General features: G+C 42.9%; 1 protein-coding gene across 25 annotated transcripts in view; it reads left to right on the top strand.

Annotated features, from left to right (window-relative positions):
• Positions 1-22,776, top strand: part of KCNMA1 (potassium calcium-activated channel subfamily M alpha 1) — a 770,960-nt gene that overhangs the window by 556,322 nt on the left and 191,862 nt on the right. For all 25 annotated transcript variants that reach the window (XM_030799216.1, XM_012502971.2, XM_012502968.2 and 22 more), the window contains 2 exons: positions 2,676-2,745; positions 9,018-9,173. In XM_030799216.1, coding sequence (XP_030655076.1) covers positions 2,676-2,745; positions 9,018-9,173 — 226 coding nt within the window. The remainder of the gene's footprint in view (positions 1-2,675; positions 2,746-9,017; positions 9,174-22,776) is intronic.

The following is a 22,776-nucleotide window of genomic DNA, read 5'->3' as shown; positions in this document are numbered from 1 at the left end:
ACATGGTGAAACCCCGTATCTACTAAAAATACAAAACTTAGCTGGGTGTGGTGGTGTGTGCCTGTAATCCCAGTTAGGAGGTTGAGGCAGAGGAATTGCTTGAACCCAGGAGGCAGAGGTTGCAGTGAGCCAAGATCGCGCCTGCACCACTGCACTACAGCATGGGCAACAGAGCCAGCGAGGCTCCGTCTCAAAAAAAAAAAAAAAAAAGAAATGAAAAAAAAAAAGAAATTACTGGTCAAAGGTAGTATCAGAAATGTAATTAAGTAGAGCCAGAACTGAGGCCTTGGCTGCAAAAAGAAGTGGGAAGTTCAGGGTTAAAAATGGGCTTTGTCTTTCTCTTGTTTGTATAATCCTCCTTCCTCCTCAGTTTAATGAGACCAATCTGCCTCCTTTGAAATTAAAATGTCAAAGATCCATTTGAAATGAGCTAATGCAGAAAACTGGCTGAAGCTGTGAACTGCAAGGCAGGGCTGACAGAGGTTCAAAGTCCTTGAGTTATAAGCATGGGCCAACACAACACTTTTCCAAAAATAAAATGAAATCCTTCAAGTGCAAAAACCCAGGGTGAATTTGTGCTGGGAGAGGCTTTAGCGTGATCCATTTCCTAAATTCGTAAGTTGCAGCTTTTCAGATAAAGCTGTTCCCTGGCTGCCTTCTCTCCATTTCTGCACTAAAAAGGGTGAAGTGGGGAGCGCTGCTGGGTGGGAAGTTTGTGGGGGCGGTCATAATAAATGCCCTTGCATTTCTGATTAGGCCTAGGAGGTGGGCCTTTCTGTGGAATTCCATTCTTTAGCCTTCCTTGTCACAGAAGGAAATGTACAATGTCACTTCTGACAGACTTGGTAATGACAAAAACCATAACTTACACGTGGAGAGAACTTTAAATGATTTCAAAGCATTTTCGCATCTGGTCTCCCATTTGCTGCTCATACCAAGCCTGTGAAGTAAATAAAGCAGGTACTGTTGCTCCCAGTGTCCAGATGAGGAAACAGGAACAGAGAACCCAGGGTTTTCCTAAAGGTCGCGCAGTTCATTAGTACAATAGCTGTGACTGGAACCCAGGTGTTTCCATTCATCTGGGCTCTGCCACTCCCTTTAGCACCACGATTTATGTGGGGAGGACATGTGAGGGCTGGGGTGGGTGCAGGCTATGCTTAACATTGAGTTTGGACTGGGGGCAGGTAGGAGACAATTTTCCACCAGATCGTGACCCCGGCAACGCCTTCGCACTTACTTTTAACCAGCATTTAATTCATCATTTTCTCTATTAGCTATGGAAGGCTGAGTCCTTGATCTCGTCCTAAGAGCCCTGCTTAGAAATCATTTTTTGTGATAGTGGCCAAGCGTGTGTCACAATTAGAACCATTTGTCAGCCTGCTTGTTTGATTTGTCATTGTTGTCTCAAGTTGTTAACTTGGAGAACTGGACTCAGCAGATTGTTTCTGGGCTAGTCCCTAGGGTGTGGGAGATTGCAAACCTCTGGAGGCCCCATGATTTGGGCTTGCTTTTGATGTCTACATAGGCAATAAGCTGGCAGCCCCTGCTCCAGGCCCCCTACTCCCCAGTACGCACATGCATACATCCCATCCCCAATGCATTCCAGGGGGCCCTCAAATTTTTCATGCCCAGGACACAGACTGTGGCTGTTTTGTGATTTTGTTTTCACACTAGCAAGAGGTATGGTGGTGGGAACACTGTTTAACCTGGCCCAGTGTCTGCAACTCCTCAAGATAGCCCTGGCTGCTGGTCCTGATGCAGGATAGGTGAGCCCCAAACTGGGGCTTAGCCCATGAAGGTTTATAGCTTCCCCCAGAAAAGAATTCAAAGGCAAGCTGGTAGTAGGGCAGAAGGAAACAGCTTTATTGAAGGAGTAATATTACAGCTCCATGACTGCTCCTGCAGAGTGGGGCTACACCATAGAGTAGCAGCTCTGGGCAGTTCTGCTGTTGTATTTATACCTACTTTTAATTGCATGCAGATTAAGGGGCAGCTTATGCAAAAATTTCCTGGGAAGGGGTAGTAACTTCTGGGTCATTGGGTCATTGCCATAGAAAGGCAAGTCCCATGAGCCCAGTGCAGATAGAAGCAAGTTCTTTGAGCTTTCTTTCTCACTGTCCACCCTGACACTTCGGCAATCATATTAAAGGGTTTCCTCTTTCTTGGCCTTCTTTGTTCCTCATGGTGGCTTCCCCAAGTTGTATGTAGTGAGAGATGGAACTGGGACTGGAATTCATCCATGCAGTACAACTTGCTTTCAGGAAAGGACCTGGTATGTGCTTGTAAAGTTACGTCACTATGAACATATTCCAAGAGATAGTTGATTTCATAATTGGACAACAGGCTTGAAATATGAAGCATTTCAATCCCCTATGATCTAGTAATAGTAATGTTCTAGGGCCTAGAGGATATAGGGAACCTCCTGGGTGTTGCCATGGCAATGGTAAACTGACAGGGCACACTGCTGGGTGTGTCCAGTGAAAAGTTGCTTCTGCCCCATCCCTGTTTCAGCTAGTCTTCAATTTTGTCTGGTATCTGAGCCCTGCCTCTGGAATCAAGTCCTGCCTCCTACCTCAGTCCCATGGGTACCCCATTTGGAGACAGTAAAATTGATCTTTTGGTCAGACACCATGCATAAGGCAGACCTGTCTCAGCATTGGTTCTTTCTTTTTCAGAGTAATCTCCATAAAGAACTACCATCCGAAGATAAGAATCATCACTCAAATGCTGCAGTATCACAACAAGGTAGGAGTGCGAGAGCCCGCTCCAGGTCTGAAGACCCATCCACAGGTCCAGCCTCTTCTTCCTCATTATACAGCCTCACACACACATACACACACTCACGTGCCCACAAGCACAACTCAAAGACCTGGGTAAAGAGGTGTGATTGTTAAAAATCTTCCTGGGGCATTTCTTTCTTCCTTCCTTCCTTCCTTCCTTCCTTCCTTCCTTCCTTCCTCCCTCCCTTTCTTTCTTTCTTTCTTTCCTTCCTTCCTTCCTTCTTTCTTTTCTTATTTTGAGACGGAGTCTCGCTCTTGTTGCCCAGGCTGGAGTGCAATGGCATGATCTTGGCTCCCCACGACCTCCACCTCCCAGTTTCAAGCAATTCTCCTGCCTCTGCCTCCTGAGTAGCTGGGATTACAGGCATGCGCCACCATGACAGGCTAATTTTGTACTTTTAGTAGAGATGGGGTTTCTGCATGTTGGCCAGGATAGTCTCGAACTCCCAACCTCAGATGATCTGCCCGCCTCGGCCTCCCAAAGTGCTGGGATTACAGGCATGAGCCACCGCACCTCTGGCCCATTTCTTCAGTGTTTGCATTTGGTCACTGGAAGGATGCTCCTTCATGTACTGTTTCATTCATTCGGGAAGTGTCTATTGGAACCCGAGGTTCAGAACTATTGATTTACTCTTGGATCCCATCCATACTTAAGTTACAACAACTTTTATTTGTATGTGCTGCAGTCATTTATTTATTCAGTAAATATTTATTGAATACCTACTGTGTGATTAGCACTCTCCCTGACACCGGCAGGAATATCAGTGAAGGAGAAGCCCTATTTTGTGTCCTCGGGGATTTAGCAGTTAAGGTGTAGAATGCTCCAGGCAAGTGAGTGATAGGATTTCTCTATCTGAGACCAGGTGAACTAGTGAGTGCATAATGTGCTCTGTAAGAGTGTAATGTGGAACACATTCCCAGAGTCGAGATGAGAATTTGCAGAGTTGAATCAGGAAAATAGTAAGCTATCCAGAGATTAAAGAGAAAGGAATTTTCCTTGTGTTATCAATGGGGGATTGATTAGAAAGAAGACAAAAGTCAGAGTCTATGCTGTTTGCCTGTGATTACTTCTCAGTAAACCAGAGTCCAGTGTCTCATTCAAAGGCAGTGCCCCTTCTCTTGACCAGTCAGTAAACTTCCATAAAAACAGCTTTAGGGGAGGGAAGGTGGCACCTTTCTCCATTTGATGCGGTACCAGTTATGTCCTTAATGAAGCCTAGAAACCGGAGGCTGCCCAGTACCTGGAGCCAGGTGTCCTGTCTGTACAGAATAACTCCCTGCTGGGTTATGAGTGACAGCGTACCCTCTCTTATGGGCCATATTCCCTACGAAATAGGCAGTCAGGTGACGCAGAGAAAACCCCATTCTGCCAAATGCACCAGCGCCATGCCGTTATTTCTTAATTGCTGGCAAGTGCTGGCCCATTTTGCTGTGTGGAGGCCTATCAGAGGCTGTCACTGAGTGGAGCCTGCTGTCGGTGACTGGCCCACCATCCAGAACGGCTGACTGCTGCCAGCCACTGCCCAGCCCTCGGCAGGTGGCTCCCTTGCAGAACGTGTTGTTCTCCAGCCAACGGATTTGGTGGTGGGCACCCAAGGTCACGTTCGCCTGTTTGTCTCTGGAAAACCCAAGGACACTGTAGAGATAAAGTGAGGATATTGGTAATGCACAGGCATCAAGCTGGAGAAGTTTTTGATGTCAGCCCTTGTAGGTGGAGGTGAATTTTATTAGCAAGGCTGTGACTGGTGACAGCTCCTGCAGCAACGAGCTCTCCTTCTTTCATTTGTGATCTGAAATTTCATTTAGTGTGGGAGTGCTTTAAGCTGTTGTTTAGATTTTTGGCTGAATTTAGATTGAATAGGAAAATTAATGTTGTATGTTTAGAAGGGGTTGTCAGTTCCTTTTTTTCTGTTTCCAATGAGTGCTGATGCAGCATCTTCAAGAAATTAAGGAGGATTTTAGCTGTGGTTCTTGTCCAACTCAAAGCAGCTCAACTGGCCTGGGATCCAGACAGTCCCTGGTCAGTAATCACATGATCATAGCAATCTGAATGTCTTTGGCAAACCTCTGTGTTGTAATTATTCAGAAACAATGAGGAAGATGTCAACCAATTCATGATTATTTGCTTAAAACACATTTTGTTTAGAACCATCCCAAACTATTCGAGTTTTGGGGTTGGGCAGAATCATTTACAGATCCTTGGATGATTAGTAAGGACACAAGGAATAGAGTGACTTTGACACAGGGCATTTTGTTGTTGTTGTTGTTTCATATCTCTCTTCTAGAAAAAGAAGAAAGCGTCCACTCATCATCGTTTGTCTTTCATTCCTTGTAAAATTGCAAATGGACATTCTTCACCCTGTTTCACAGTTTTGCTCTGTTTCCTGAGATGCTTCCTACTCTTTCAATACATTTTCTTCCTCTTCCCTTTCAACATTTTTTTTCTGCCTTTCTTGGCACTTTTTGCTGCACTCATCCTAGATACTTAGAGATCTCCATGCATTACAACTTGCTTTCAGGAAAGGACCTGGTATGTGCCTGTAAAGTTATGTCACTATGAACATATTCCAAGAGATAGCTGATTTCATAATTGGACAACGGGCTTGAAATATGAAGATTTCAATCCCCTATGATCTAGTAATAGTAATATTCTAGGGCCTAGAGGGATGTAGGGAAGCTGCCTACTTTTTCTCCATGTAAAACTGGCCCTGAATTTGTCATAATCATAATTGTAGACATTTGTGTCATATTTTATGGTTTTAAAAGAGCTTTGACATCCATTATCTCCTTTAGTACTCATTGGACCATCTGTGCATTTTAGCATCCCAGGGTAACTTCAGAGCAGGGCATCTAAGCTCTGTACAGACAGCACAACTCTGCTGGGCACAAATCATGGCCACCACTCTGCAGCCAGTGAGCAGGGAGACAGAACAGCTTACTGCCACCGACTCTGTAAATGGAGCCACAGCCCATTGAACCAAACTGTGGTTCCCAAGAGTAGGCATTATAGAAGGGCTGATGCTCTCCAAAGTGTATCTTTTAATATCACTAGAATTCTTGGAGAGAAACGCTTTCATGCTGGCCGTCTTTTTCATGCTGGCCCTGCATCTTCTGATTTGAGTGTAAATGGCTCAAAGCTCTTCAAGGAAAGATTGGTTTATAACTTCTTGGAAAAGTATCACTCCTGATGATTTACCTGTCAGTGGATTTTTTATTTTTCCCAAAGACTCTAGTGAAAGAGGCCTTTATCTCTGGAAGCCAAGTCCCATGAGCCCAGTGCAGATAGAGGCAAGTTCTTTGAGCTTTCTTTTTCACTGTCCACCCTGATATTGGACAATTGTATTAAATAGTTTCCTCTTTCATGGCCTTCTTTGTTCTTCATGGTGGCTTTCCCAAATTGTATGTAGTGAGAGATGGAACTAGGACTGAAATCCATCTCTCCTGGTTTTCCAGGATGGCCTATTTCCAGTTCCTCCTCCATGAGATGAAGGAGGGGTGGTGAAGTAGCAGAAATGAAGGGCAGCCAGGTCTGCCAGATCTGCTCTTTATATTCTCCAAGTTAGGGAGAGAGGATTTGCCTCCAGACTTCTGGGCACTAACACTGGCATTTTTCATCAGACTCAATTTACTTCAAATGGAAAAGGACGAAGTTTCCAGAAACAAAGGATTTGTGTTCCTGGGTCAGTCTCTTCTCTTTGTTTCATGCACAGAGATTTCCCTCCAAGCATTCAGCATGTCACCCTCACTCCTTCCCTGCGTTGGAGAAAATATAATGTCCAAAAAAAGAGGGCACAGAACCTTGAGATAAGGAACAAACTCAACTTTTCTATGTAGTCACATGGCCAAGTGTCAAGGTGGACAGTGAGAAAGAAAGCTCAAAATATACCTACAGAACTCAAACCAGACAGGGCCACGGGGAACCCAAGGATGAAATGCCTGAGCCTCATACTCTAGATAGCACATGCGAATAGGAGAGACTTTCTCTGAAAGGTTTTGCTTGTTTGTTTGAAGGTGCCATGAAGGTTCGGAGCTGTCTCTTTAGGGCTTGGACCAAAAAAATCTCCTTTCACACACAGTGCTTGACTTGTTCATTACTTAAACTGAATTTCTCCTCATTCTTCTCAGGTTCTCAGATGATATTACTGCAAATGAGTATTTCTCCAGTTATACCAATGTGTTCTCTACGATGCCCAGGAAGTAAAAGGGAAAGTGGCCATCTGAAGCCAGTGGAGAGTAGGGAAAGGAAGGGATAAAGGGTAGGGCTAGTTGTTGGAATTGAGTCTGCATTGTGGGGAAGGTCCTTTGATAGCTTGACAGCAATTACCACTTGCTGTGGCCCCTCCATGAGACTATTTTAACCATGCTCTCATCAGGGAGGGCACAGTCATCTCTCCCTGGAGTACCCGCTTTTGGCTTAGGATGCACAAGATTGTCACAGAAGTGGATTTTGCAAGAAGGAATTTCACAAGAGTAGTATTTTTGAAAGCAGAGTGTGGAACTCTTGGACTTGCTCTTTGTTTTCACAATGGAGTCTTCCATCCTTCTAGTTCAACTATTGTATATTGTTCTGAAAGTGAAGGGAATGCTCCCTTGGTGCTCCTTGTGTTTGCTGAGATGTGCAGAGAAATAATAACTTCAAAGCCATAGAATCTTGGCACTAGCAGAGACTTAGAAGCGCTCTCTGATTCAACCTCCTAGTGCAGAGCAAAAGTTCTTTCCATAGTAACTTGGAGAAATACTTACTGAGTCTTAGGGACAAAGACCTTTCATTTTTTAAGGTAACTTTCTCTGTTTGGTAGACAAATTATATCCTTAGGAAGTTCATTTATAAAACAAGACAAAAATCTGCTTTCTTGGAATACATACCAGTCAGTCTTAATTCTGGCTTCTAGAACAAAGCAGGACAAACCCAATCTTGGACACAGCGGCACCTGAAGTATTCAGATGTAACTATCCTGTCTCTGTGAGGACGAGAGCCTTCTTCAGGCCAGATATTACTGGCTCTCTTAACTGTTCCTCAAAAGATCTTTTCCAGACGCTACTCCTCTTGTCTTTATCACTTTTCTCTGGAAGTTATTCAGTTGATCATTTTCCCTCTTTAAGTCTGACTGAAACCTGGATCAAGTGCTCTGGAACTAGTCTGACCAATTCACAACAGAATGAAATGTTCATTTCCCTTGATCTGGGGAGCACTTCTAACAAGTAAACGCTGGCGCTCTCTGTAATGTCACATGGCTGGCCTAAAATTTGAGGTTTTAGTTACCCACACACTTAAATTTAGCTTTGTGTGTTTTGTTTTCTTTTATTTCTCTCCTGCCTGTTGCCAAGCTAGGTCTTCTCATTTTGAATTTATATAGTTGCTTTTTTTTAACCTAAATGCTGTACTTGACATGAAAGTGTTGTAAATCTTTTTAGTTTGGTCTTTTGCCGATTTTTCCAACTCTGGAGAACCTTTTGAACTTTGATTCTTTCATCCAATGTATTTTCTATGACTCTCTGCTTCATGCCACTTAAAAATAATTGGATGAGCATGCCTCTGGGTTCTTGTCTCAGGGCCTAACATAAGGGTTGAATAGGACCAGTCCATTTGCAAAAGATTGGAAACGTCGGCGCTCTGATTTACCTAATGTTTTAGGCCAGTGGTTCTCAAAGTGTGGCCCCTAGATCAACAGCATCACCGTCACCTCCAACTTGTGAGAAATGCCAAATTCTCCAGCCTTACCCCAGATCTACTGAATCAGAAATGCTGGGGGGGCGGGGGCAGCAATCTGTGTTTTCACAAACTGTACAGGTGATTCTGATGCCTGCTCCTGATGCCTGGGAGTCACTGATCTGGAGTATTGGAAAGGCAGGTAAAAAAGAAACTGAAAATATACACGCATTTGGCACTTTTGCGGTCTATTAGAGGACTCAACCTAACGATTTAGCTAGACATCCTAGTAACCCGGGCTGATGTGTCTGTCACAAGAGGAAATTCCCTCTGGGCTCTATTTGGCTAAATGACAAACCCAGGGGAGGACTTGGGCTTCGTAGGTGCAGAAGCAACAGTCCAGAGAGACTGAAGTGTGATGAGCAGAAGAGTTGCATAAAACAGCAAACATCAGACTGCAGCAAGGGAAAAGAAGGGCAAGACTGGATGGCCCTGAGTGGTTGGGCAATGCTGCATTTCCCAGAAGAAATGTTAAACAATTGAACATTTAACAGAGCAAGGTCTCACACCTGCTTTTCTTTCCCCAGGCCCATCTGCTAAACATCCCGAGCTGGAATTGGAAAGAAGGTGATGATGCAATCTGCCTCGCAGAGTTGAAGTTGGGCTTCATAGCCCAGAGCTGCCTGGCTCAAGGCCTCTCCACCATGCTTGCCAACCTCTTCTCCATGAGGTCATTCATAAAGGTAACGTCTCGTCTTATTAGAGCACATTAGCTCAGGATTCCATTTGTCGTGGGGTTGAGTAGAGAGCACAGCTTAAACTCAAAACAGATAGACGGGCTCTAACCACTTGGGTTAAGGAGAAATTCCTTGTTATGGATTTGGGCATGAAGCCAACTTCTTTCAAAATTATGTTTTTATTTTTATTTGGCACATCCACGGCCATTAAATGATTGTTCAAAGCACAGTCCCCTCTTTTTTTAGATAAACCACATGTTTATCTATCAACAAAGCCTCTGCTGTTAAAACAAAAATATGATTTATATACATTCCATATGGCAACAGAGCGCCTAAAGAAAAGAATTATCATTTTGCTCTTTTATATCAAGTGGATGGTGGACCTCTCACTGTGTGGATAAATGCAGACCATGTGTTTGTGCTGAAGCCCAAACCCCAACAACATAATTCATTTATTTATTTCTGCACAATCAAGGAGGCCAGCAGGACTGACATGCCGCAGTTGTTTGAATGGAGAGCGAAACAATGTACCAAGTCCTCGGCAGCAGTGCCCTTTGCACCGAGAGACAGGCGGTCTGGATGTGTTCATGTCCTTGTCAGAGCTGGCTGGGCAGCCACTCCAAAGTCCCCAAGATGGCTATACCTGCTGCACCAGTGCAGGCAAGAAGAGGAAAAAACCCAACTCTGTCCTCCCAGGGTGGGCCAGGTTAGGATTGTGTTTCCCGGGCCTTGCATTGAGCACCCAGCCCCTAGCAAGGGGGCTTCTGGAGCCTGGGATAACAATCACTCCAGTCCTCATCCTTAGACTGTTCTTAGATTAGGCAGTCAAGGTGACAAAGCCGTGTGTAAAACGGGTCTAGCTTGAGCCTTTCTGTTATGGCATGGCAGGCAGTTAGCTTTGGATCTGGGCTTACATCCTGCCTCTTATTATGTAAGGAGCAGAATTAATAGCTGGCAAGGTGGGAAATTACATCCTTAGAAAGTTCATGAGTCAGCATGAGGTCCATAAAGGAGGCTGGAAGCTCTGCAATCAAAGGTGTGAGACCTCCTGCCTTTTGCTGTCATGTGGCTGCCTAATCGACTGCCAACTTCCTTGATGGTTTTGAGGAAATGGCCTAGGTTGCAACAAGAGGGATGGGTGGGAAGCATGAGGATACAGATGCGTTGGTGCTCACCACGGGCACCTATGAGTGATATTATTTAGAGCAGGAGTTTTTCTAGGTCCTTATCCATCGTACCTGCCAAATCGGCATTATGTAGCCAACTGGTAGTTAACATTGCTCTACATAAAGGAACAAATTGCTGTGGAGCTCCTTCAATCACTTTAGCAACACTGATAGCAAGGGATACCTTGATTTAAAAAATCCTCCTATGCTCATTATGCAGCCAAAGGTCTCAGCTCAGCAGAACTCGGAGCTCAGATCCAGCTTACAAATAAAGATGTTGCATTCCTTTAAGTGTCTTCTTTAATCCAGGCTGCTCTCATCCTCCATGGGTGGAACTGAATGGAGGTGGCAGGGAGGTCTGTGTAGCTGTGTTTAGAGATGAGACCCTGAAGCCAGATGTAGCCATGTGTCTCCCAGGGATCTTATGTTCAACGTGAGAAGCCCAGACTCAGGATAAAAGACTGTCACCAAGAGAACTTCTCTGGCTCTTTCAATCAAGCTCTGGTGGTTTTCTTCCAGGGCATGGCCCATGGGACCAAGCACGTGGTGTGTGGAGCTGCGCTTTGCTTCCTCGTGTTGATGTAACATGGGCTTTGGCAGGGCCCCACCACAGATGGGGCCCCTTGACATGCGTATGTTTTGATTTTGTGGTGCCTGCATGGTAACTAGAGCTGTCTGTCAAGGAAATTAATAAAATGGATGTGATGCTGATTCTTCAGTGCTATTAGCAGCAGGGAAAACCTCTGCCCAACCTTCCTCCAGACTCTGATGGGCCTCACCTCTAAAGCCAAGGATGTCCGCTCCAGCTCAGCTAATCCCATTGCCAAGTTCCTATTTAAGAAGAGCTTGTGGGAAAGGCTGAGCCTGGCCCTGGTGTAACTGAAAACACATTTTCCTCCGGGGGTTATGTTACCACATTATTTCTATATAGGGCCAATTCCCGCCTGTTTGGAAGTAGCTCTCTGAATATGACCTTTTGACACTGAGATGGTCTTTGTGTTGGAATTGGCTAAGGTACATGACCTGGAAATCACAAGGCTTCCCCTCATATATTTTTCTCAGTTAAAATAGAGATTCCCTATTCACACGCTCCCCATTCTACATTGCTATCTTTGTGTACTTACCTCCAAATCCCAGATCTTTGTCTCCTTTAGGTCGTGGTGAACACCATAATGGCACCCTCCTTGGCATGTTTTATGTATTATCTCCCATTCCAGGGATCACAAAGCCCTCACTTACTTTTGTTGGGGTGGGGGGCAGGTGGAAAAGTAAACCTACAAATGGATTATTGTTTACAGAAATTGCTTCCTTCTCCAATGACCTCCATATCCTATGACGGAGAATTCATCAATATTTCCATGGGGACACGCAGGCCTATTAGGATGGACAGAGAAGGGGTGAGGCTTTGGCAGCACTTGATCCTTTGGGATCACTTAGCATTTCTGGAAGCCAAAGGTAAAGTGTTAGCTCACCCTCTCCCTTGCCCTAGGCTGGTCGTGTCTGTTTTTTGGTGCAGCAGAACCCCTGCTAAAATAAGAGAAACAAGACTGTAACTGCAAAGATGTAGCACAGGCAGAAGCACAGTGACTATCCACTGGGCTTTTAAATGTTATTTTAATTTTTTATAGAGACCAGTCTCCCTATGTTGTCTAGGTTGGTCTCAAACTCCTGGGTTCAAGCAATCCTCCTGCCTCAGCCTCCCAAAGTGCTGGGATTATATAGGTGTGAGCCACTTCAACTGGGCTTTTTATCATGCATGAGACCAAAATGCCAAGACTGAAAGTGGGGGCGATATGTTTAATAAAAGAGAGAGGGATTACTGGCCAGGTGTGTTGGCCCACGCCTGTAATATAAGCACTTTGGGAGGCCAAGGCAGGTGGATCACCTGAGGTCAGGAGTTCGAGACCAGCCTGGCCAACATGGTGAAATCCCTTTTCTACTAAAAATACAAAAATTAGCTGGGTGTGGTGGCTCATGCCTGTAGTCCCAGCTACTCAGGAAGCTGAAGCTGAAGCTGGGGAATTGCTTTAACCCTGGAGGCAGAGGTTGCAGTGAGCCAAGATCATGCCATTGCACTCCAGCCTGGGCAACAGAGAAAGAAGACTCCATCTCAAAAAAAAAAAAAAAAAAAAAGAGGGACTACTGGCATACAAAAGAGGCCCAGCCTGGAGGTACCAAGAAATATGGAGCAATGCTTCTTTATCTCTCCATCAATGCTACTCTCAAAGATACCAACCCTAGGACCCCAAGTCTTTGTCCCTAAAAACCTCACTCATGTGTAGATGTATCTCTGAATTGATCTAAACTTTTTAGGAATCTTTTTATATTTTATATTCCCCCATATCTTTGGGGGTAATGAATTTCTTAACTTTGCTAACTACTGTTAAATACTTGTTTTTCTGGCGATTTGTCCTTAATTTACTCCATTTAAACTTCAAGGCATGCCCTCTACAGCTTCTGTAGTGCTAGGATTAAACAAATCTATGCTAATTTTATATCTAATACCTTTAGGAAAGAGACTTAAGCTGGCAATCCAGGGATCCTCCAGCTCAGCAGCTGCTGTTAAGGACAGGTTAAGCATTTTGTGCAATAGGATCTTGTTGTGAAACCTTGAGTTCCTTTAAGGAGTTCGCACGAACATCCTGGTGCCTGTGACTTATCTGCATTGACATCATCAGCCAGCCCTGGAACATGCTGTTCATTTGCCACTGTCTGATCTCCTACTCCTGGCCTGTCAGGTTCCAGTGAGAATCTCCCTGCTGTCTTCTGTAAAGACCCAGGCAATGAACTTACTTAGCCTATCTGCTATTGCCTCAGCCCTGAATAAGTGGCCACACTTACTGGCTACTTGGCTTCCTCACTTGGATGTAATTTAAGATCCATTGATTTGTTTTTGTTTTTGTTTTTGAGTCTTACTATGCATACTTAGCTTCTCTTCAGCGTATGACGTTTCAAGTTGGGACTCGGCCTGCCATCTTTATGAATTGTGCTATTATTCTTACTAGGATTAGCTGTCTTTGCACATGACAAATTGTGTGTGTGTGTGTGTGTGTGTGTGTGTGTGTGTGTGTGTGTGTTTAGAAGGTGATTAACTCTTAAAATTGTTTTTCAATGTACATTGGGACTTCCAATTTAGCACATTTAAATAGTTCTCAGAATTGCCAACTATTTGAAGTCTGTTTATCATTATACACACACACACACACACACACACACACACACACGCAACCTGGAACACAGTATGCTCTCCATGATTATTTCTTTGTTGAATAATCAGTTTTGAGAATGAAGAAAATATGTATTTCTTGTGTTGCTTTTTTTTTCCCTATGCCACAAGATTTGGAATTTGCAGGTGAAATGTTACTTAATATTGATAACAACACATGCTTCTCTGTCACATTTTCTGTTTCTGAATAAGAATGCGCTAGAGAAATCAGAAGCATGCTATTCAGATTGTATCTTGGCTGAAGTGGATGTGGCTGGACACACAAAGTTTTTGTCCTAGCACTAACCACAGCCAAGGGAATCATTTAAATATTTTTAGTCTGGGTTACATTTATGAGTATATGTGTGCTTGTACATATGTATGTATAGAATTAGTCTGGTTTAGGAGCTAAAAATGTAAATCAAGGACTTTTAATAATAGCTAAAAAATACTGATTCCCATGTGCTAAATCTCGTATTAAGTGCTTTAGCTGCAATATCACATTTAATTCTCACAATGACCGTACCCAAACTTGTCACTATTATTATCCTCCTTTTACAGTGGCAGGCACTATGGGTTAAGAGAGTTTCAACAACCTGCATGAGGACGTGTGATTTGGAATTGACAAACTCAGGTGTTCAAACCCAAGCAAACTGGTTCCAGGTTTGCCCTTGAGTATACTGAAAGGAAATGTGAGAAGCGATAGGAGAAAACTTTAGCTAGTGCCATCATCTTAGCACAAATCTTAGCTTTCTATAGTTCATTCTATGTGAACTATTGATGCAATAGAGATGCCCTGGGCACCTACCATGTTCCAGACAGTGCGCTAATCCCATCAGCATCCTTAGGGCTAGGAAGCTCTGGTAAGCTTCAGAAAGCTTCTGTTCTGACTTGGATGTGTGGGCACAGGTTTGCATAGCTCCATTCTGTGCATCTTCTTTACCTTTCTCTCTGCCCAGCTCTGCAAAGGCAGAGGCCACTGCATCATAACAGTTACCCTAGGCTGGGCTGAGTCAGGGTAAGGAATGAACTAGGCTCCCAAGAAGGGATTGACGTTACACACTGCTGTATTGAGGAGGTGAAACTAATTGGAGTCTAAACCAAGTGGAGCTGAAGGGCTGGGGATGACTTAGGTAGGTGCTTCTGGGACAAAGTAAGTATATTAGAGTTCTCTACAGAAACACAGCAACGGTGTCTCTGTGTGTGCACACACATGCGTGAGAGAAAGAGAGAGAGAGAGAAAGAGAGATGTTGATTATAAAGAATTGGCCCACATGGTTATGGTGGCTGGGAAATCCCAAGCTCTATAAACTGGAGACCCAGGAAAGAAGATGGTATAGTCTCTGAGTCTGAAAATCTGAGAACCAGCAAAGTCAATGGTATAAGTCTAGATCTGAAGGCAGGAGGAGACTGACGTCCCAACTTAAGACTGACCATCAGGCAGAGGGAGGAAATTCTCCCTTACTCCTCCTTTTTATTCTGTTCAGGCCTTCAGTGGGTTAGATGAAGCCCACCCACATGGGTTGGGTTGAGGGTTGTTGGGGGAGCCATCTGCTTTACTCACTCCACAAATTCAAATGTTAATTCATGCAGAAACACCCTCCACCCTCAAAACACACCCAGAATAATGTTTAGCCAAATATCTGGGTACACTGTGACCCAGTCAAGTTAATATTAATCATCACAGCAAGCAATTCTTATTGTCTGGTGGGTGTAAGCTCTGCTAACCAGGTTGAAGGAGGCATACCAGGAGCAGAACTCAACCTTGCGTGGCAGGGTTGGAGTTGACAAGACCTCTGAAATGGGGCCAGGGCTGCAACTGGTAAGGCTGGGATTGAGGTGGCTCTCTACTTAGGAAAGAACAACTAGTGGTACCAGAGTAGAGAGTTTGTCTGGCAAAGTAAACCCACATGGTGGAAATTAGATAGGGAGATGCAAGATGTTGCTTACTCTATTACCCATGGACAAAGTCACCCTAACCACAGATGGCATTATGACAGCAGACTTCTGCACATATTCCTCACCAGTGGAGAGCAGCTCCCAATACAATTATACTCACTTCCTTGATAATCTCAATTATTCTCATTGCTTTTAGATACATAGATGACTTCCATATTTATATTTCCATAAAGAACCTCTCCCCTGAACCTGGCGTCACCGATTCAACTGCTGCTCAACATCTATATTTGAATACCCCATCTCCTCTCAGACTTACCATATCCACAATCGAATTCCTTTTCTTTGTCCACAAACCTGTTCTTTGCTCATTTTACTATTGGCAATGCCATCCTTCCCATGGCTGAAACTAAAAACTCTGGAGTCACCCTTGACTCATTTTTAAAAATTTATTTATTTGCCCCCAAACACCACATTCAATACAGCAGGAAATCCACTTGGTTCAAGTTTCAAAATATTCCCAGAGTCGGAGCACTTCTCATCACCTGCACTCCTACTACTATCTCCAAACCACCATCATGTCTCTCCTAGAATATTACACCAGCCTCCTAACTGGTCTGTCTGCTCTGCCCTTACCACCCCACCTCCAATCTATCTTCAACAAAGCATCCAGAACAACCTTCTCAAGCATGAATCAGATCCTGTCACTCTTCTACATAAGTCTCTCCATGGGGTCCCATCTCATCTGAATAAAGTCCTTACAATGGCTTGCAGGTCCTAAGCAGTCAGGTCCCTGGAACCTCATTGGCCTAAGTCCTAAGTGTTCTCCTGCTTCTTATGTTAGCCACACTCCCTTAGGCTGGTCTAGGGATTTTTACTTCTTGTTCCCTCTGGCTGGATATTCCTTCCCTGAGCAGCTGCTTGGCTCCCATCTGTCCAACTCTTCTTGTCTTTGCTTAATATTAATTTCTCAGTTGAGTCTTTCCTCTAAGGCATTAGAACTGCATTTTTAAAAGGGATTAGAAATGAATTTTTAATTGAAATATAAAAGTGTGCATGTAATAATAAATGTACAACCTGTTAAATACTTATACCCTCAGTGCTCATGTAACCAGGACCTAGATTAACAAACAGTACATTACGAATATCCCAGAACCCCTTGTTTTTTTTTAAATAAGTCAGGTGATACTACATGATCGGGTCTGTTTCTGGATTCTCTTGGGAGAATTGACATCTCCACAATACTGAGTTCTCCAATCTATGAATATGGTATATCTCTTATAAAGGGATACTTTATGATTCAACAACTTCCCTGGCAAATACAGGAAAATCAGGAAGAAAGTAAGCTCATACAAGTTCTCTGGGGCTTGTGAGGGTCTCTAGAGAGAGTAGATACCCCACTTCATATTCTCTAGGAAGTATATAGCTGTTCTTCTCAGCTTCATGGGGGGATAAAGTTTCCATGTGGAAAAAACAGAATTGCATTTTAGGAATCTGCACCCCCTCCACCTCCACACACCAGACATCCACAACCTTATTTACTCTCTTGGCTTTGTTTTTTCCTGTGGCACTGTTTGGTGTTTATTGCCTCTTTTCCCTGGGACAAGGTGAGCACTGTGAAGATGGGGCTACTTACTGAATCCTCAGTGCCTAGAACAGCGCCTGCCTCATAATAGGTACTCAATACATGTTTGTGGAATAAATGAATGCATCAGTTGGCCTCAGCCTAGCCTGGCCAGCCTGTATTACAGACAGCTGGGTGGGACCAGGACCAGCAGGGACTTGTAATTTGGTGTGATTTTGGTGCGGAAAACTTCTTTCTTTGCTACTGTATGTGATTCCCTTGCCAAATTACAGAGCTTTGATTCAATGTAGAGACATGAAATGCAAAGCTCTTTAATCCTTGGCGAGGATTGTGCAGAGGCTGGTTAGATTTGGTTATAAAGCTCTTCGACTGCCAGAAAATCCAGTCAGTGTGTTGTTTAAGTTCACAAATCAAAATAAACACCCATGAATTGAAATGAATTTGCTAAACCCCAGTATCCTATTTGGGTCAACGTCATTGTGTACCCGCTTTTCACCCTACTTAGATCCCATTAGATCAGAGGCTTCCATGCAGGATGCTGCCTCCCACAATGCCACTCAGTCTGACCAAGCCCACTAATGCCCACCTGAAAGTAGAGTAACTTCTGTGAAAACTATTTCCAGTAGAGAGAAGTAATCCATGAGCTATTAACAGGGATTCATTTCCCCTATGGCCCTGGTAATTTCTAGAACATTGAATTAAAGAGTTCTCAGACCTTTACAAATTCTCAAGGCAAACATTATTAGCAAAAAGAAGCCATGCAGCATGTTAGAAGATTGCCAGAAAATGTCAATGGATCTTATGAATAAAATAAAAGAAGTTGAAACTCCTTTCCCCATCTTCTTCCCTTCTCCCTCCTTCCCCCTAACATGGTTAGAAAGTCATTTCATGTGTCATATGTTTGGTGAATCAAAGGCAAATGTACATGATTGATGGTGACAGGGAACACATTTAACTCATTATTCTATACTTTGCAGCAAAATGATTTGTGTAAACTGTCTGCCTAGCATTAAAGGTAAAGCAAACTTAGAAACCCCAAAATGTTATATTTTCATTTAATATTTTCCTTTTGGTTTTATAGCCATAATCACATATGGATTCTTTTATATGGGTCTTGGCATGGACTGAACAAAGAGAAAGGCAGCACAGAAAGATTACATAACATACACGCAGAGCCCGGTGCCCAGCAAGGATGGAGCCCGAGAAGCGGCAATGGTCAGGACTTAATGCGAAAATCCAGTAGAAGCTGACACTCACCCTGGCCCTTCTCGGCTGGCAGGATATTGTCACTGATGTGAAATAAGGGCCATCTTATTGAACAAGCCTCTGGCCAAGCATCAGTCTGAGCTCTTTCAGAGATAATTGGCCTTTAATTAATTGCATGCGTTCTTGAGTCCACCTGGGCATCCACAGATTGGGTCTACTCTGCCTCCCCACTCTTCCAACTTTTTGACTTTGGTTTTTTGAGTGCCATCCACTGTGAGTGATTGTTACGTGAAAATCGCAAAGTCTTGTGTAAGCCATAAGGAATAAAATCTCAGATTTCCTTAAGTCTATTGGTTGTCGTTGCCCTAAGGTGATACTAAGTGTTTGTAGTAATGTCCAGAACAATGATGAGGAATTTGGAACTTTGAGGCAACTATTCTACACATCTAGGGGGTGAAAAACAAGGAACCACCATCGATTTGATGCCGTGGGTGTTCTGTTAAGAACTTTGGAATTATAGTAGTACTTTACATTTGCACAGCACTTTTCAGTTTACATGATATACCTTTTTTTTTTTTTTTATTATTGAGACGGAGATTTCGCTCTCTCACCCACGCTGGAGTGCAGTGGTGCAGTCTCGGCTCACTGCAACCTCTGCCTACCTCTCCCCCTGCAACCCGGTCCCTGCAGCCCCCAGGTTCAAGTGATTCTGCTGCCTCAGCCTCCCAAGTAGCTGGGACTGCAGGCACGAGCCACCACGCCCAGCTAATATTTGTATTTTTAGTAGAGACAGGGTTTCACCATGTTGTCCAGGCTGGTCTCAAACTCCTGACCTCAAGTGATATGCCCATCTCAGCCTCCCAAAGTGCTGGGATTACAGCATGAGCCACTGTGCCTGGCCGAGATATACATTTTCACTTAAATTCTTTATTTGACCAGATACACAAGGATTTTGTTGAATATCATATGGAAAACATGCCAAATGCAAAGAACCTAATGTCTCTGACCTTTCTTCATTTGTAGAATGGTAAGCCACAGGACCCGTCACCATAGCTCTTTGGGAGGAGGAAATCGGAAGATGACTTCTGGTTGCATGGCTGGTTGGGGAATGGTAGAGCTAGGGCCAGGGCGCTACAACATCATTGACTTCTCAACTCAGCGCTTTCCCCACTGTTACACATTGCTTCTCCAAGAGAAATGTCTTGAATGTAAACACTGCTTTGTTTTATATTCAAATCAATAGTTTCTAAGAATAGAAACCACTTTGCAACATTTGTAAAATGAGCTTATCCTAGGTTTCCCCTCAACCATGTAAAACTATAAAAATTAAACTCTTTTCCAAGGTAGGAGATACATATGTCTGCCCCATTCCCTTGGTGGTAGCTTAGTCGGGAATAGACCCAGGCAAGTGCTGTCTTGTCTAGACCATAATGCCTTGTAGTGGGAGGATGTATTGCTCAAGCCAAGGGACGCAACTGAGTACAGAAGGGAGATGATGACTGGTTTGTTGAGGGACATGTAAGAAAGCTATAAAGTTTAGTCTCAACCATTTGAAAGAAGGAAGCAGTAGGTTAGAGTGCAGTATGATAGACTTCTCATGTATGAAATGTGTCTGTAAAGAGGGAGTGAGATCCAGACTGGTTAGGTAGTGCTAATAAAAGGAAGAAAGAAAAATATCTTGGAGAAAAAAATATAGTTAATCCTAATGTTTACAGACACCTTCTGATCATAACAAAAATATTCAAGTAACTCAAGCAATTCAAGTGGAGGTGCTGGGGCTTGGGATTGATAAGTCCTCAAGGTTATTAGCAGAGTAATCCATTTGCATTATAGGAAAATGCTGAAGGTACATGATTCCAGTAAGATTTGGAAATGATTATAGTTTTCCAGATGTCTCTTTCATTTTATTTTTTAAATCAACATACAGTAAAGTTGATTTTGTGTATGTGTAGTCATGCAACCACCACCACAATCAGGATACAGGATAGTTTCCATACCCCCAAATTCCCTCATGCTGTCATATTGTAGAGTCACACTCTCCTGTCACTCCTAGGCCCTGGCAACCACTGATCTATTCTCTGTCATTACAGTTTTGTCTTTTCAAGTCTGTCATGTAAAGGCATCGTGGAGCATGTAACCCTTTGAGATTGGCTTTTTTCATTTAGCATAGTTCCCTTGACATCCATCCAGGTTGTTGCATGTATCAGTATTCCATCCTTTCTGTTGCTGAATAGTATGGCATCCTATATGCAGGTACCAGTTTGTTTATCCATTCATCCATTGGACACCATTTAGTTTCCTCCAGTCGGGGCGATCATGAATACAGTTGATATAAACGTTTACATGGAAGTTTGTGTGGATATAAGTTTTAGTTTTTCTAGGGTATCTCGAATTAGGATTGCTGGATTATAGGGTAAGTTTATATTTAACTTTTAAAGAAACTGCCAAAGTGTTTTCCAGAAGGACTGTACCATTTATCATTCCCATCAGCAAGCAATGCAGGAGTTCATGTAGCTCTGCATCCTTACCATCACTTGACATTGTCAATACTTTTTATTTTAAACAGTCTAGTAGGTGGGCAGTGGTATCTCATTGTGGTTTTCACATGTATTTCCCTACTGATGTTGAATGCCTTCCCAGTGGTTATTTGTCATCTGTATATGCTTTTTGGTGAAGTGCTGGGTCCATTTTAATGGAGTTGTTTCTTTGTATTTGTTTTTGCTGTTTAAGAATTCCTTATATATTTTGGAACTTGTTGGATACACAATTTGTAAATAGTTGCCCCTAATCTGTAGCTTGTGTTTTCATTTTCTTAACTTAAACTTTCTTTCCTGGAAAGAAGTTTTTAAGTTGAAATATTAGGAGTTTTTCTTAAAAGATTAAACATTGAGTTACCATATGGCTCAGAAATACCACTCCTAGATATCTACCCAAGATAAATGAAACTCTGTGTGTTAGTTTCCTATGGCTACTGCAATAAATTACTACAAACCTAGTTGCTGTAAATATCACAAGTTTTTTTCCTTCCTTTTCTGGAGGCCAAAACTTGAAAACTGAGTTTCAGTGGAGTTAGAGTCAACATGGTGGCGGGGCTGGTTCCTCCTGGGGGCTCTAGAGGAGAATCTGTTTCCTTGCATTTTCTAGCTTCTGGAGGCTGACCACATTCCTTGGCTCTTGTCCCTATCATCGCATCACTCCAACATTGTGCTTCCTTCCATTGTCACATCTCCTATTTCTTCTTCTTTAGCCAAACCTCCTTTAAAAAGACAATAGAGATTACATTTAGAGCCCACTTAGATAACCTTCCTATCACAAGATTGTTAATCACTTCTGCAAAAATCTACATTCATCCCACATGCAAAATACATTCACCTCATTCCCCCATCCCCAAAAGTCTCAACGCTGCAAAACAATTCAAGTCCAAAAGCAGAGCTGAAGATCATCAACTCACATGTCCCAATGTCATCATCTAATCAGTTATGGGTGAGACTTTGGGTGTGATCAATCCTGGGACAAAATTCATCTCCATTTTTGGATCTGTGAAACTAGAAAACAAGTACTCTGCACCCCAAATGCAATGGCAGGACAGCCATAGGATAACGGCTGTAGACAGTGCCATTCCAAAAGGGAGAATATGGAATGATGAAAGGAGGTACCGGAACCAAACAACTTCAGATTCCAATATGGCAAACTCCATTGAGCTTCAAGGTCTAGGAACAATCTTCTTTTGCTTAAAATGGGCATTACAAAGTTTGAGTCCTCCAAATGTATTCTTTTTCAAAATTGCTTTGGCTATTCCAGTGTCCTTGTCTTTCCCTATATACTTTAAAATCAGCTTGCCTATATCTAAAACAATTCCTCCTGGTGTTTTGATTGGAATTGTATTAAACCTATAGACCAATTTGGGGGAGCACTGACATCTTTACGATGTCGTATCTTCCAATCCATCAATATGGTCTCTTCATTTATTTAGGTCATCTTTAACTTGTTTTACCCAGTGTTTTATAGTTTTCAGCCTCAAGATTCTGTACATGTTTTGTTAGATTTATATGTAAGTTTTACATTTTTGGAGCTATTATAAATGACATCTTAAAAAAATTGGGTTCCAATTGTTCATTGCTGGTATGTAGAAATATACATTATTTTTCTGTATTGACCTTGTACCTGGCAATCATATTGTACCGGCTAGCACTTCTTGCAGAATATTGAATAGAGGGAGTGGGAGTAGACATCTTTTCTTTGTCACCTGTCTTCAAGGGAAAACATTCATTTGTTTCACCATTAAGTATGATGTGAGCTATAGATGTTTTGTAGATACCCTTCTTTTGAGGTTGAGGAAGTTCCTTCCTATTTCTATTTTGGTGAGAGTTTTATTTTTTTCAATCATGAATGGAGGTGGAATTTTGCTAAATGCTTTCCTGCATCAATGTATAGGATCATGTAGTTTTTCTTCTTTAGACTGTTAATATGGTAAATTACATTGATTGATTGTACAATATTGAACCAGCCACCATACATTCCTGGGAGAGACCCTAGTTAGTGGGATTATTT

This window comes from Nomascus leucogenys, chromosome 18 (assembly GCF_006542625.1).
Source record: "Nomascus leucogenys isolate Asia chromosome 18, Asia_NLE_v1, whole genome shotgun sequence".
Taxonomy (NCBI): domain Eukaryota; kingdom Metazoa; phylum Chordata; class Mammalia; order Primates; family Hylobatidae; genus Nomascus; species Nomascus leucogenys.
Note: the sequence above shows the minus strand (reverse complement) of the source record. Positions and strands in the feature narration are given on the sequence as shown.